General features: G+C 39.7%; 2 protein-coding genes across 2 annotated transcripts; one reads left to right on the forward strand and one right to left on the reverse strand.

The window, feature by feature from the left end:
- The first annotated feature begins 8,956 nt into the window (after positions 1 to 8,956).
- On the forward strand, positions 8,957 to 11,033 carry LOC107216625 (RNA-binding protein pno1). Its single transcript, XM_015653867.2, has 3 exons — positions 8,957 to 9,190; positions 9,305 to 9,394; positions 9,637 to 11,033. The coding sequence occupies exons 1-3, from the start codon at positions 9,092 to 9,094 to the stop codon at positions 10,162 to 10,164; spliced, it is 717 nt and encodes a 238-aa protein (XP_015509353.1). The 5' UTR covers positions 8,957 to 9,091; the 3' UTR covers positions 10,165 to 11,033.
- LOC107216627 (EARP-interacting protein homolog) lies at positions 10,638 to 12,668 on the reverse strand. The gene is made up of 6 exons (XM_015653870.2): positions 12,494 to 12,668; positions 12,042 to 12,267; positions 11,735 to 11,955; positions 11,445 to 11,626; positions 11,066 to 11,362; positions 10,638 to 10,836 (listed from the first exon to the last, which is right to left on the reverse strand). Exons 1-6 carry the CDS (start codon positions 12,533 to 12,535, stop codon positions 10,674 to 10,676), a joined length of 1,131 nt encoding a protein of 376 aa, XP_015509356.1. The 5' UTR covers positions 12,536 to 12,668; the 3' UTR covers positions 10,638 to 10,673.
- Between the last annotated feature and the right edge of the window lie 350 nt (positions 12,669 to 13,018).

Below are 13,018 nucleotides of genomic sequence, written 5' to 3' on the forward strand. Positions count from 1 at the left end.
ATAAATAATTTCGATATTTAGCGAAATAAACGTTGGCGGTGGTTTTTTCTAGTACTCTCACTCCAACACGTTGTCTCAAAATCATCATAACCATTATGACCGAAAATAAACCAAACTTATTATTTGGACTTATATTTGACAATACCGCGGTGTATTAAAATCTTTTAACTTCCAATACTAAACAGCGTTATTCGGTAGCTGGACTTGAGTCCACCCGACCGGAAACTGAGCAAGTACACGGGGGCAACCGAACGGCTTTAGCTCGCTGCAAAGGGCTGCTACTTGATTCGCAATTCTCAGTCTAATATTAGCACAGCGTTCAGTATTCTAATGGTTGATAAAAAATGTCAATACATACACCTACGGACGTCGGGTGGTCGAGTATATTATTAGACTCCATAAAGATTGAAGCTGTCGGTAAGAATCGAAAGTTGAGAATTGGAGGGAACACGTATGAGGGGGCCGCTGTGAGAAATGGGTTTTAAAGGCTGCCCAATGTTGTGTGTGCAGTCTGTTGTACCTTCTTGACACATATATAACTGTATTTGGCCGTTCAAACATCTCACCTACCATCTAAACTCTTTTGTTCTCGTTTTCTTCGACACTTACGAACTCTCGAACGAGCTGTCTTTACCGTTTAGACCTCGGTAGCTCGTATACCACTCTCACAAGAGTTTATATAGAAGGTGTTGATTTAGCGCGCGCATCAGGGATGTGACGTGACCCTTTAATAGTTAAAACTGCTGCAGGTCCGAGGTTACTTAAACATATCTAACCAGTTTCGATTAGTCACTCAAATATTTTACCAGGTAGATGGCCACCGTTCCTCCACTATATCCTCCGCGACGTGGATGTGCTTGGGAATGAATAACACGTGTGGTCTTTGTGAACCTGCGGCGAGACCGCATCGGATATTAAATCCTTTGCGGTTTGAAAAATTGCCGACAGTCAGGACCGTCCTTCCTGTGCAGCGGGCGGAGCAGTGATCATCTCGAAGTCAGCCTACTTCTCTTTTGCACATTTCCATTGTCCGCAAGGTAATTGCTACCCTTGACGACCGCACAGTCGTCGAGAAATTCCGCCGTAACGTTAAACGCCAAAAAATTATAATTAAACGTAATAACTCGAGATGGATTCCGAAGTTTAGTGTAACCCTCTCTAGAGTTGAAACTGATTCTTCAAGTTACTTTCCGTTTCATTCTCCGTGATAATTAACGAATTTTATTTCGCTTAACGCGGAGGGGTCGTAAAGTTTATTAGGTGAAATTCTTTCAAGATTATAGCACACCTTGGATAAATGTGTCTTCGACTATCGCGTTGATCCCAGTATCTTTCTGTTATATAACAAAGGTTCCAATAAGCCGTACGGTTTATATCATGTGACATATACTTCTTACTTTGATTGCGTTTATAACTACGAGAATCGTTAAGTCTCGCAGATCCTTATGCTTTTAATTGCTGTGATAAACCTGGGACGGTATAAAATTCATCTGAAATACGGCAATCCTTTGAGAATTACCTCTTGGTCTGGAAACTTTCAAGTCTCTCGGTATAAAGAATCAGAAAATGCAGTGTACTAACTGTTACTTTAAGCTTGATAGCAAACGGGTGTATAAGGCTGAGATTCGATTATAATAAAGCAGAGCTATCTCTTTTCTGTAGTTACAGGAAACGCTCACGAGAAATATAGTTTAAAGTAAGTTTTGTAGAATTTGTTCAACCAGAATTTATCTGGTAACTTGACTGCCGTGTGCTGAGCAGCTAAAGGAGCTTTCGCAGAGCCGCTGCTAAATACGCTCATACCTGACCTTACCTTAATACCACGGTTAAATCCGGCTTGTCGGATTTGAACCTACAAGAATAAGGTGACTGCTAATGGTAAGATAAACGTTCTTCGATGTTTTATGCATTTTAACCATTCTTGACAGCCGATTCGGAAACAATTTTTTGTTAACACAAATCCTAGAAAAAACCTGCATTATATACATATATATATATAATAATTTAGGACGAGTGGTCATCTCGAAAGCACAGACGTTTTTATGTGCGTAAAATAAGGTACGGGAAGAGGAGAGAAACCAATTTTCGATGTCAAAAACAGTTTATACATATTCATCATAAATTAGATGACTTTATTTTAAACTTAGACGTTCGTATGCATTTTTCTTTCAGTACAAGTAAAAAAAAAAAAAATTAAAAGAGCGTTGCTGGTACACTTGAAACACACGATCTGCGCAATTTGCGAATCTAACGCATACGCTGCAGCTAAACGACGGAGTTCAGATGTGTACGGTGGATTAAAAACAGGATGGTAATTGATACTCTGCTATTTAATACAATGTATGTATACGGATTCCGGTTACAACTGACTTTCTGTTGTCAGTCTCTGAGCTATGGAAGGATCTCTCGCGTCTGTCTTCGCGATAAAACTCTGAGATAAACTGCCGGCTTTCGACGTAAATTCTTTCGTTATTTTAGGTACAAACACGTTCCAACTTAAAACCTTTCGAGCTAGTTTGTTTAATCGCGGTAACCGGCGTTGGAACCATTTATTATTTCTTTTTAGCAGTTGGCTTACAAATGGAACCTAACGCCCCTGCAGAGTGTGGGATACTGCGCAGCGCATCATTATCTTCGGAATTGGTAACCCCGCTGCACAAGAGATTGTGAACGTTCACCTACTTACCAATCCAGCCGAAAATTGAATTGATTAATTAGTAACCGGTGTACGTATGTGAATACGATGGAATTTATAATATTGAACATGCTGCTATCAAGACTTCTTCGTATTTCTGCAGCTAAAGTATAAATATCATGGGATAATGTCGAACATTTTATTCTACAGGAGTTTGCAGAACGTCGTGTACACGCCTAAGAACTGGTACCAATTGATTATATTTTTCAGGAACAGGCTGGCTTTGAGATCGTAAAAGCTAACGGCTCTCCGAAGAATGCAAAGCAACGAATTCGTTACGTTTGCAGATCATTCGTTCGTTACATTCCGCGGCCTTATTCACTTCGTTCTCCCTGTACACTCGTAGTGAATAATAAAATTTAATCTTTAGTTACGACCCGTGAAAATCCACACTCAAAATTCATGATACCTGCAAAAGAATCTCAGCTTTTGGAACCATTCGTTGAAAATGGTTTAAGAATATCGTATCTAGAATTGGGGTCAAGCTACTGTGCAAACAAATTCTAAAGCTTTCAACTTTTGATTTCAGAAGAGGGACACATATTTGAACAGACTCAAATTGTATAGCTTGTTACCAAGGTTTGTCAAAGTTTAGCAGCACTATCGCCGCAACTTCGAAATTTTTCTGCGGGAAAAAATATATATTGGTTTCGAAAGTTATAAGAAAAAAAATCAACCGTCGGTGGGTTGTCCATTCCTCTTACAAGCATAACGGAACCAATATGATTCAAAAAAATATTTCTAGCTTCTGTTACAAGTCTATAGACGCGATTTAGCTTCCACCTTCACGAGCTTCTTGTATTCGTCAATGAGTCAGATTTCGATTAATTTAAGGAGGTCAGATTCATTCGAAATTAATAAGCAACATTATTTCTTTCCTCTTGGAATTCCACCGCATTCAGCAAAGCGAGGTAATGACCTGCAAAATACATACTGTCAGACAACTTTAATATCGGCTCTGACGTATAAATGATTGGTTTTGAATTTAAAACATTCAATATAACGTAAACTACCGTACTTACCGTATGAATCACTACGATACTGTATCTAAAGTGTGTCTTAAAAACAAAATTGACATAGTTTGAACGCGTTCTGAAATATTTGAGTGGTGGTGTGAAATCAAACCTGCGTTGGAATTCGTTATGTTGAGAGTATATAATACGTATACGTATATATGTAGACATATTATTTAGCAGCCGTTTCGGTTAGGTTAGAAAAAGAAGGGAAAGAAAAGGAAGAGAAACTATGTTAGCTGTCAACGTGACGTCAATGATTTTTATGATAATAGACGTCCGTTGACCGCTCAGCTGTTGTTGTCTGGCTTAAAGAAGGATCTTGTTATAAGTTAGTTAAGGACGTCGATTTATGGTGTTCCGATGCGAGCTGGAAATATCAACTATGTTCATTGCCCCAAAGCTTTCTGGTAACCCAAATAGTTAGTCTCCGAAGATGTTTCAGTATCACTCGATGCGTACACACGCACGTTTTTTTCCATCTTATCTGTACGCATTCACCAAAGATGCGTGTTCCGTGTGCGAGCGTACATCTAGTCACGTTACATTGCTATGGAGAGGATCAAGATTTCCGATTTGAACTCTCGCAGCTCGGTCGAACGCCGGTGATTTACACGTCAGCACGCGAGCGTAATCATGTAAGTCCATATTCACTGTCAATGGATGTTGCCGAAGTGGCAAGAAAAGAAGATCCGTGATCCTTAAATTCGCGTGGGAACCTCAATTAAGTTGGAACGTTCCTGTCATACTTTGTTGGTGATTTATAAATTTATACGTACGCATGTACAACGCTACATACCTGCAATCTTGGAGAGACCTATAATTGCCTATGGGTGTATTCATATAGCTAGTCACCGTCGATGAGACATACTTAACGTGTTTGACGAAGCACTCATCGAGTAGAGAAAAAAATGTTCAATTTCTACGAAGGAGAAATCTGCCAACTTAACATCATCGTCCGACTGTTTGTTCAACGTTCAAGAAGCTTCTTCTATTACGATTTAGGCAGCCATTATACAGAGTTTGTTTCTAATTAACAAATAATCGCGTCGAAGTTCAAACACATGAATATCTTAAAGGTGTGAATAAAAATAGTAAAAGAAAGAGAGAGAACGAAATTCTTAGCGTAGCAGAACAGTGTTAGTGTAAAGTATGACGAGAATTTTTTTGCTAGATCAAAGAAAGAATTTCGCAAGTATTATTATACAACGAAATTCTTTGATAGCTTACCAATGACGTTCACTGAGCAAATAAATTTTACCGTACTACCTTAATACCAGCGATATTCGCAATGCCAAGGTGCCGGAAAGAAGTTTTGTTGTTCTTATTTTAAGACTCTGTTTGAATTTATTTACCGGGACAATAAATGTATACTGTTTCTCCAGAGAAGACGCACGGTGCCAAAATTTAACACTCGCAAGGTGGAATAATATGGGAAAATTGATCGCTCGGGAGAAACGCGTACTGTAAGGGATTCGCTGTTTTCTAACGGCTTGAACAATTTGTCCAGCCCCTGGAATAAAGTGTCTGTCAAAGAATGCAATTTGCACTCGTAAAGGTGCGCGTCCCGGGTCTCCCGGTGAGCAAAGAACTACCGCGTCGCGAAATATATACGACAGAAGCGTATAATTCCGCAGGCATAACTCTTTTATTTCGTGTGCCACCGTTGCGTGGTTCGCGTCGTATTGGCCCAGGGCTATGCAGAAGGGGCATAATATGTGTAGTCGAGAAACGAAGCCCGGGTAATTGGCGCGTCCTAGGGTAGTAATATTCCGGGCGGATCGTTGGGCTCGAGATACATGTAGGATGCCTAGGTATACGCTGTAATTCGGTATTCGCGCGCCAATAATTCGATCCTTGTCAGAGGCAGCAAGATTCTGGGAATATAACTGCACCCGCACGGTTCAACGTATGCGGTATTCATCCATCGGGCTGACGCGGCAGGTAAAACGTGATTAGGTTTGGATCTGTATAGGTATATAGAATATAAGAGGGTAAAAAACGATCCAACGAACGAAGGAAGGAAGGAACAGCGCTGACTCTCACGCGGTGTCCCCGGCTCGCAGTCCCACGCTATTATTGAAACCATACCTACTAATAACCACATGACAATTGGTTAATGGGCCCGGCGGCCGATAGTGGCGAAGGTAGCGAATGGACCTGGTCCCGGGTACCGGGTAACGGGGACGGGTGGGTAAGCTGGCGGTGTTTTTTAAGTATCGAAAAGGGATGTGGAAATTGTTTCGTAATGAGGGTGATGTTAGAACAACGTGGTCGTAGTTGAGTAGTCTTTGTTTTAGAATCCCCCTTGGGGTCCTGAGTGAGCGTTTTACCACACAGGTAGAGAATGCGGCCCGCGCCGTGCTCCCTGCTCCCATGGCCCCTCTGAGCCCCCCAAGAACCGCCGACAACGCCGACGAACGGACGCGCACACATCCAGCGCCCGGATGGATCCACATCCAAGTACCCACATCCAACCCGTCCCTTGCAGGACCGGCAGCAGCCAGCAGCCAGCAGCGGCATCGGCAGCCACCCTGCAACGACGACCAGCCGCCCATTCTCGGTCGCGGACCCCCCTCGCTCCGGCCAACCCGCCCACCATCCTTCCTTCCCAGGACCCGTAGGATGACCGTGTACTATCCAGGTAATGGCTTTATTCCAACAGATAAACTTGCTCTCTAGTTCTAGTCGAGCGTCATCTTCCTCCAGGCAATATACTATTCACGGGTCTCTGCTACGCCGGACCGCGTTCGCTTAATGACAATTTCAGGTAGTAGGAATGCTGGAAACCGAAGATCTCTTTTAACGGAATTTCGTGTACTTGGGAATGCACTCGACAAGTTCGGCTCGCTTTAATTTGTTTCGGTTATGTTAGAACAGAATTTTCATCTTAGACCTTTGGGGATGCACTGCTACAGCCACGCTACCCAACGGTTTGCGGAATTAGTGATGGCATGGTTTTTCGCCGCCCTCCCCCCCCCCCCCCCCCCCGACAACCTTCTCTTTTTCTCTTCGTCTTCCACTCACTTCCACTTCCAGGGAGCTTCCCTCTTCCACTTTCACGCTGACACTGTCTCTAAACTCGACTCTTGTGCCGCTTCTCTCATTCTTCGCCCTTATATTCGCGTCCCATCTTTCGTTAACTGACCCAGACTTTAGTGGCACTCCACGGTTACCGCATTTGCTCGTTACAATTTGTATCACCTCCGGACATAGCTGTGTATTGCTTGAATTCAGATCTTCCAATTGTGTAGCTATTTTAGCAAAAACATTGCTAAACTTGTGTAATTGCAAAGCTGTTTATAATATCTGCTTTACATAATTGTTCTGAACATCGTAACACTGTTCATTTTTCGAACATCATCAAATGTATAAATACACAATATATATTGCCATACCTGGGTCAGGCGAGTAGAGGCTCGCAAGCTCACAATCGTAACTCTTTCGTACGATAAAATCTATCCTACGGATTCTCGAACAGGTGTATCTTGATAATACTACAGATGCATAAAAGATTTCTTGAATCATTTGTCATTTTTATTGGATCATAACGGTCGCTTCAACTAACTAGTCGACGACTTATACGTTGTTCTAGCGTGTAGAGGCAATTCCCATTCCGTCTCGATGCGAAGTAAATTCAAATGAGCAGCTGCCGGTCGAGACTACGGACTTGCGCTGTCAGTTTATACCTAAGATTAAAGTAGAATATGGTACGCCAAAAACTAATTGTAAGATCGGCGGAAATTCTACCCATCGATCGCTTTGCAAATAGGCACTTTATACCTTTTAGTCTGTAACTTTGGCACCTGGAGTAGAAGGGTCAAGCTACTTTCTGATTGCAGGTTCGAAAGATGAAGTCGAGAATTAAATAAATCCAATAATACTCATCCGTATATGATGACTGCATCGAAACGAAAGGTCTTTCGGTTTGGTTTTTTTATTTTGGATTGGTATCCAAATCAATCTGATGCGAAGCGGCCTTCGACAGATTACTTCCGAGTTACTTGATTATTCGTGAATATGAAAGATAACATACGTCCGTCGTCGAAATCTAATATTGCGATCGGGGGAAATATATCAACAATCATGTATGATTGATAAATTGATGACTGTTCGAAAAATATTATTCACAGAATTTTCAAGGTAGATATACATTAATGAGTTTAGTTGAGTGAAAAATTTTAAGCGTAGTCGTCTCAGATGTGCCTACCATTATGACCAAACATTTTAATACTTCATGTACAACGGAAAATTCCATATTGTTTCAACGCAGTGATAAACGTATGTATTATATGAAGAGACGATTATTAATAATTATTAAAAACCCCTTTGTCGATCAATCCTGTACAGATTACATACATACAATTTGAAACTATTTTCAATTACTTTTTCGACATCGTTGTGACTTTTTTTCTCTTGACTGGCTAAGGCAGAATGACGACATCATAGCTAACAGTATACCAGCGGGATAAAGGTAATTTAAATTTCTTGATTTTTATCACGTGCCTCGCCAATTTCTGGCAAGTAAATTGTTTGATATGTGCAGAACTTTATTTATATTTGAGGCTTGGGATTCATAGGAACATCAACTTTATCCTGCAGAACAACGTTGAAGCTAATAGGCTTACAGTGAAGTCACAATCTCGTTCATTTTTACTAAAATTGCACATATATGAAAACTCTATTGCTTGCCTTGAACTTGAGTATAAGGGCATTAGGTACAAGCAACTACAAATATGTAGAGTGCTGAAGAGTTCGGGGGTGCAACAATTAGCCTGCAATTATTGGCTAGTCGACATGGTGCAGTGACGGCCGCTAATGACACTGCTCAATAATTGTATAAAATATTGTTACATCTCCACAATCCCCATCTCGGCGTGGAATTCTACAGGACCGAACTATTTTTATATTTTCTCTGTAAGGTTTCTGTAAATTCCCATGCATTACTACTGAGGCCTGCAGGCGCACATTTAGAGCTTACTGTATATTCGGCTATTTTCTAACGAGTTGTCAGTAATAAAATTGCCATCAATATTGCACGAATAATGCTGAAGATATGCTAGTACCTGAAATTAAATCAACGTAAAATATGAATTTGATGTCATGTCGGTAAGTAAGAGCAAGTGATGTGTCAGATTTCGAATATGTATGTATGTACGAATCATGGTTATTTTGTATCGTCTATGATTGATAGTCACAGAATGCTGAGTCGAGTTATCCTTCGTTTCTCAACGTGTACGTCTATGGTTGAGAATTATAAAAGATCCAACGAGATCTTTGGCTCTCTGCAATAAAATATCCACGCTATTTTGACTTTTTACAGACATTTGTTTTCAAGTTGAAGTAAGATAAAAATTAAAACATATATTAAGTTTGGTAAAACATGACTGAAAACAATGTCGAGATGCAAACCAACGAAGAATTACAATCCAAGGCGAAGACGTCGGGAAAAAGACGCCAGAATAGTGAAACTCACATGGAAGTAAGAGGTTATGTTACTACAAATTCTTAGGTTCTCAGTATTCTTCGTCACTTTTAATCATAACCTGCTATTGTTCTATCGAATATTGGAAAATTTATTCATGCTGATTTTCAGGTCGATGCGGTGAATGGTATCGAAGGGAAGTCGAAAACTAAATCTTCTGTCAAACGAGCCAAAAATGTCCAAGGTGGTGAGCAACGGAAGGTGAGTATTCCAATGATCATTTCGCGATATAGTGAAACTTCTCTTAACAGCGGACACCTCTTTATAACGGACAAGTTAGAAGTCTCCGGTAGAAAAGCATAATGAAAAATATACCTTTTAGTAACGGACACTTCTCTATAGCGGACAAGATTTCTGGTCTCAAAGGTGTTTGCTATTAGGAAGTTTCACTGTAATGTCAACATTTCAACAACATGTTAAAATAATTCACGTGATTTCTTCAGGTTCCAGTGCCTGCGCATAGATATACACCGCTTAAAGAGAATTGGATGAAGATCTTCACCCCTGTTGTTGAGCATCTACAACTTCAAATTCGCTTTAATTTGAAATCTAGAAATGTAGAAATTCGTACATGCCCTGACACACCTGATATATCAAATCTTCAAAAAGCTGCTGATTTTGTGCGGGCATTCATCAATGGTTTTGAAGTCGAAGATGCATTGGCCTTATTGCGGTTGGATGATTTATTTGTCGAAACATTCGAGGTTCAAGATGTGAAACCACTGAAGGGTGACCATTTGTCCAGAGCGATAGGTAGGTTAGCTGGCAAAGGGGGTAGAACAAAATTTACCATTGAAAATGTGACAAAAACAAGAATAGTTTTGGCTGATACTAAAATTCATATTCTTGGATCTTTCCAAAATATACAACTTGCACGAAGAGCAATTTGCAATTTAATCTTGGGAAGTCCACCATCAAAAGTTTATGGTCAATTGAGGAATGTCGCTGGCCGAATATCAGAGCGATTGTAATTAAACGTTTCAGTCAAAACTCCCCAGCAAAATTTATTTTCTTTTTATGTTTACCATATTGCTAACAAACGTAAACCGTGTCAGTGAAAATAACAGTCTTAAATATTTGGATTGAGCAATTGTAACAGATTAGCAAATTCTCATTTGCTTCGATACAAACTGCTTACGTATAATTATGTGTATTTGTGGCTAACTTTTTTTTGTACACTGGAAGAAATACTTCAAACTATTGTACATAATTCAGAGAGAGGAATATAAATCCTACCTTTTGTCTATGACAAAAATTATTTCACATTTTTACTCATGGTTTCAATTATCTCTTGCGAGTTGTAACAAAGTATGTATGTCGAATAATTACATAATACTCTGTATCAACTGCAGGTTGATTGGTATATCAATAATATTGGTCGTCACTTGTACCAGTTGAGCAATTCTTTACTCTTACGCAAAATGAAAACTAGGTTTTTTCTAAATTTATATAAAATTTAATTCTTTATTACTTTTAATATTTACAATAGTATTTGGTACTTATATTTTCGTGGCACTTTGTTAATTACCAGTCTGCCATCGTAACTCAGTGACGCGAAAGTCCACGGGTCAGCAGATGACCATTCAACTCCATAAACACTGTCTTCATGCTCCTCGTACCTTCCTACAACGCTATCTTCCATTCTGAAATTGTTGGTTATATAAAATAGAATTGATCTTCAGAGTCGGTAATAGATCTCTAATCGATGCTTGATCAAAACTTGACTTTGACCCTTGAGTGTAAGTACTGGGCACATAATTGAGCAAGCTCTATTGAAAATTATTCACGAATCCCAATAATAACGAACATGGATTGATATTTATCTCATCATGCGTCATAAGGTGACAAAAAAATAAAATTGAATACGCCTACTTGTTTTTGTTGGAGCCATCATCGGTTTGCGCAGGTTCGTCTTCGCTTGAAATTAGGTGACCAAACGGTTCTGAAGAAATAGATGATATACTGCATAATATTACTCGAGAATCACTACTAGATGTTAGAACTAGTTGGTCGTGGAAACGGTTTATTCTGATACTCCAAACCCAATGAGAATGCTCCATTCGCGACATTACAGGCTCAGATGGCTGTCGGATATCCCAAAATTTCATATAGCCATCATCACCACAGGTTGACAAGATGTATTGACGGTTGGTGTTAAAATCCAGGTCTCTGCAATGTCGTAGGTTCAATACATTGTTGCTGAATTTGCAAAATTTAGTGAAAATATTTAGATGAGTTGATTAATCTTCACCTTATAATTTGAGAGTGAGCTGACTGGATTGCCCACACCTGATCAGTTGGATTTCTAAAATCCCAACCACGCACGTGGTTGTCATTTAATGTTACAAATTGATTGCAAGTATTATGTGGATTCCATTTACCAGTAGTAAACTTTGGTTGACCTTTACTAGCCAAGGTCCCTTGCGTAACTGCCTAAAATTTTGAGAAAATAATATGAAATTCATAAATTTATTAATATCTGTTACAGACTGAATTATCAATTGAATCGCAAATTGCCCTGTAAATAGCAAAGGGAAATACCTTGGGAGCACTAGCTGCTAGGTCCCAGAGTACAAAGTTATTGTCTACGACGGAAACAACTTTAGTACCATCCGTCGGATGATAAGTAATAATTCTAAGATCACTGCCATAAGTGGTTGTATCAATTTCTGCTGCATTTTCAAGTTTTTGGATTTCGTGTGCGTCAGTTTCGGTAAGAGGCAATTTCCATATAGCTCCTTTCATCTGACAAATTCCTTCATCTGACGAATTAGGTGTTTATCAGAATTATTCAGGTGTTTCTTTTCAAAAGTTAGTGAAGCGAATAAATTGCCCAATGATCACTCACCATTCAGAGTATTATAGCAAGTAATAAAATTTGATGGATCGGCAGGAGAGGCCTGTAAGTTCCATATTTCTCCAATCGAGTGCTGAAAGACTTGCGTTTTCAAACTACCTGTTTCCTCGTCAAGTTCAACCAAATGTACTTGATTGTCGTGAAACTTCAACGATTGCGTTCCGACCAGAAATCTCACGATATCAGCTTCTGCTGTTTGAGGTGATAATGCTCTAGCCTGAAATAAATATGAAATGTATTACTTAAGAATACGCTCTCAAAACATAATCGTCGAGTGAAAATCCTTTAACTGTGCAATGAAACTTGCAACAATTCATTCGTGATTTCCTGGCTTTCAAACTCTGAACGTCGGGTTAGGTTAGGTTAGACATCGTCTTACTGGTAAAGTTGAAATATGTCGAATGAAAGTAATAAGATAAACGTTGGTGGATTAACCTTCTTACTTGAAACTCGAGGCCATATATTATTGGATTGTCAGTATCCATATTTCGTAGAATAAAATAATTCCTTTGGGTCAGTGTCACTGTTGACAGGTGTCAAAACACACCATGCCGCAACAAAAAGTTTCTCAAGTACAGTCGTTCAAGTCATTGAGCTTAAACCCAACAGAGATCTCAACCATGTAATTTTTTTGAGGAAGAGCTTCAAACATCGTGGAACCGTATAGAAGTTGGACAAAACTTTCAAGGGTGTAAAATTTCCTTTCAACTTTCATCCAACGGGATGAAAAGCTTTTCATTTCCAAAGGACTTTATCTTCATTTTTAATGCATACCGTATCTAAATTCTTTAGCCTTTTTTTCAACCACCGTATCGTGTACCGCACACCCTAGTCTCGTCAGATGGCGCAGTCGTGCCACAAACCCCGCAGACGCCAGGCGCGGATCTACATGTGCCAGTTACTTCATGCCTGTACCGCGATTCAGACACGCATACGCACACAATGAGTTTTCATACGCATACATAGCA

This window comes from Neodiprion lecontei, chromosome 3 (assembly GCF_021901455.1).
Source record: "Neodiprion lecontei isolate iyNeoLeco1 chromosome 3, iyNeoLeco1.1, whole genome shotgun sequence".
In the NCBI taxonomy this organism is placed as follows: domain Eukaryota; kingdom Metazoa; phylum Arthropoda; class Insecta; order Hymenoptera; family Diprionidae; genus Neodiprion; species Neodiprion lecontei.

What these genes read in the sequence shown, in the direction of transcription:
- LOC107216627 (XM_015653870.2), bottom strand. Translation starts at nt 12,535, where the DNA reads ATGGATACTGACAATCCAATAATATATGGCCTCGAGTTTCAA. An exon ending in TATATGGCCTCGAGTTTCAA is followed by an intron (nt 12,268 to 12,493) that starts GTAAGAAGGTTA and finishes TATTTATTTCAG; the next exon opens with GCTAGAGCATTATCACCTCA. An exon ending in GCTCACTCTCAAATTATAAG is followed by an intron (nt 11,363 to 11,444) that starts GTGAAGATTAAT and finishes ACGACATTGCAG; the next exon opens with AGACCTGGATTTTAACACCA.
- LOC107216625 (XM_015653867.2), top strand. Translation starts at nt 9,092, where the DNA reads ATGACTGAAAACAATGTCGAGATGCAAACCAACGAAGAATTACAATCC. An exon ending in ATAGTGAAACTCACATGGAA is followed by an intron (nt 9,191 to 9,304) that starts GTAAGAGGTTAT and finishes GCTGATTTTCAG; the next exon opens with GTCGATGCGGTGAATGGTAT. An exon ending in AAGGTGGTGAGCAACGGAAG is followed by an intron (nt 9,395 to 9,636) that starts GTGAGTATTCCA and finishes TGATTTCTTCAG; the next exon opens with GTTCCAGTGCCTGCGCATAG.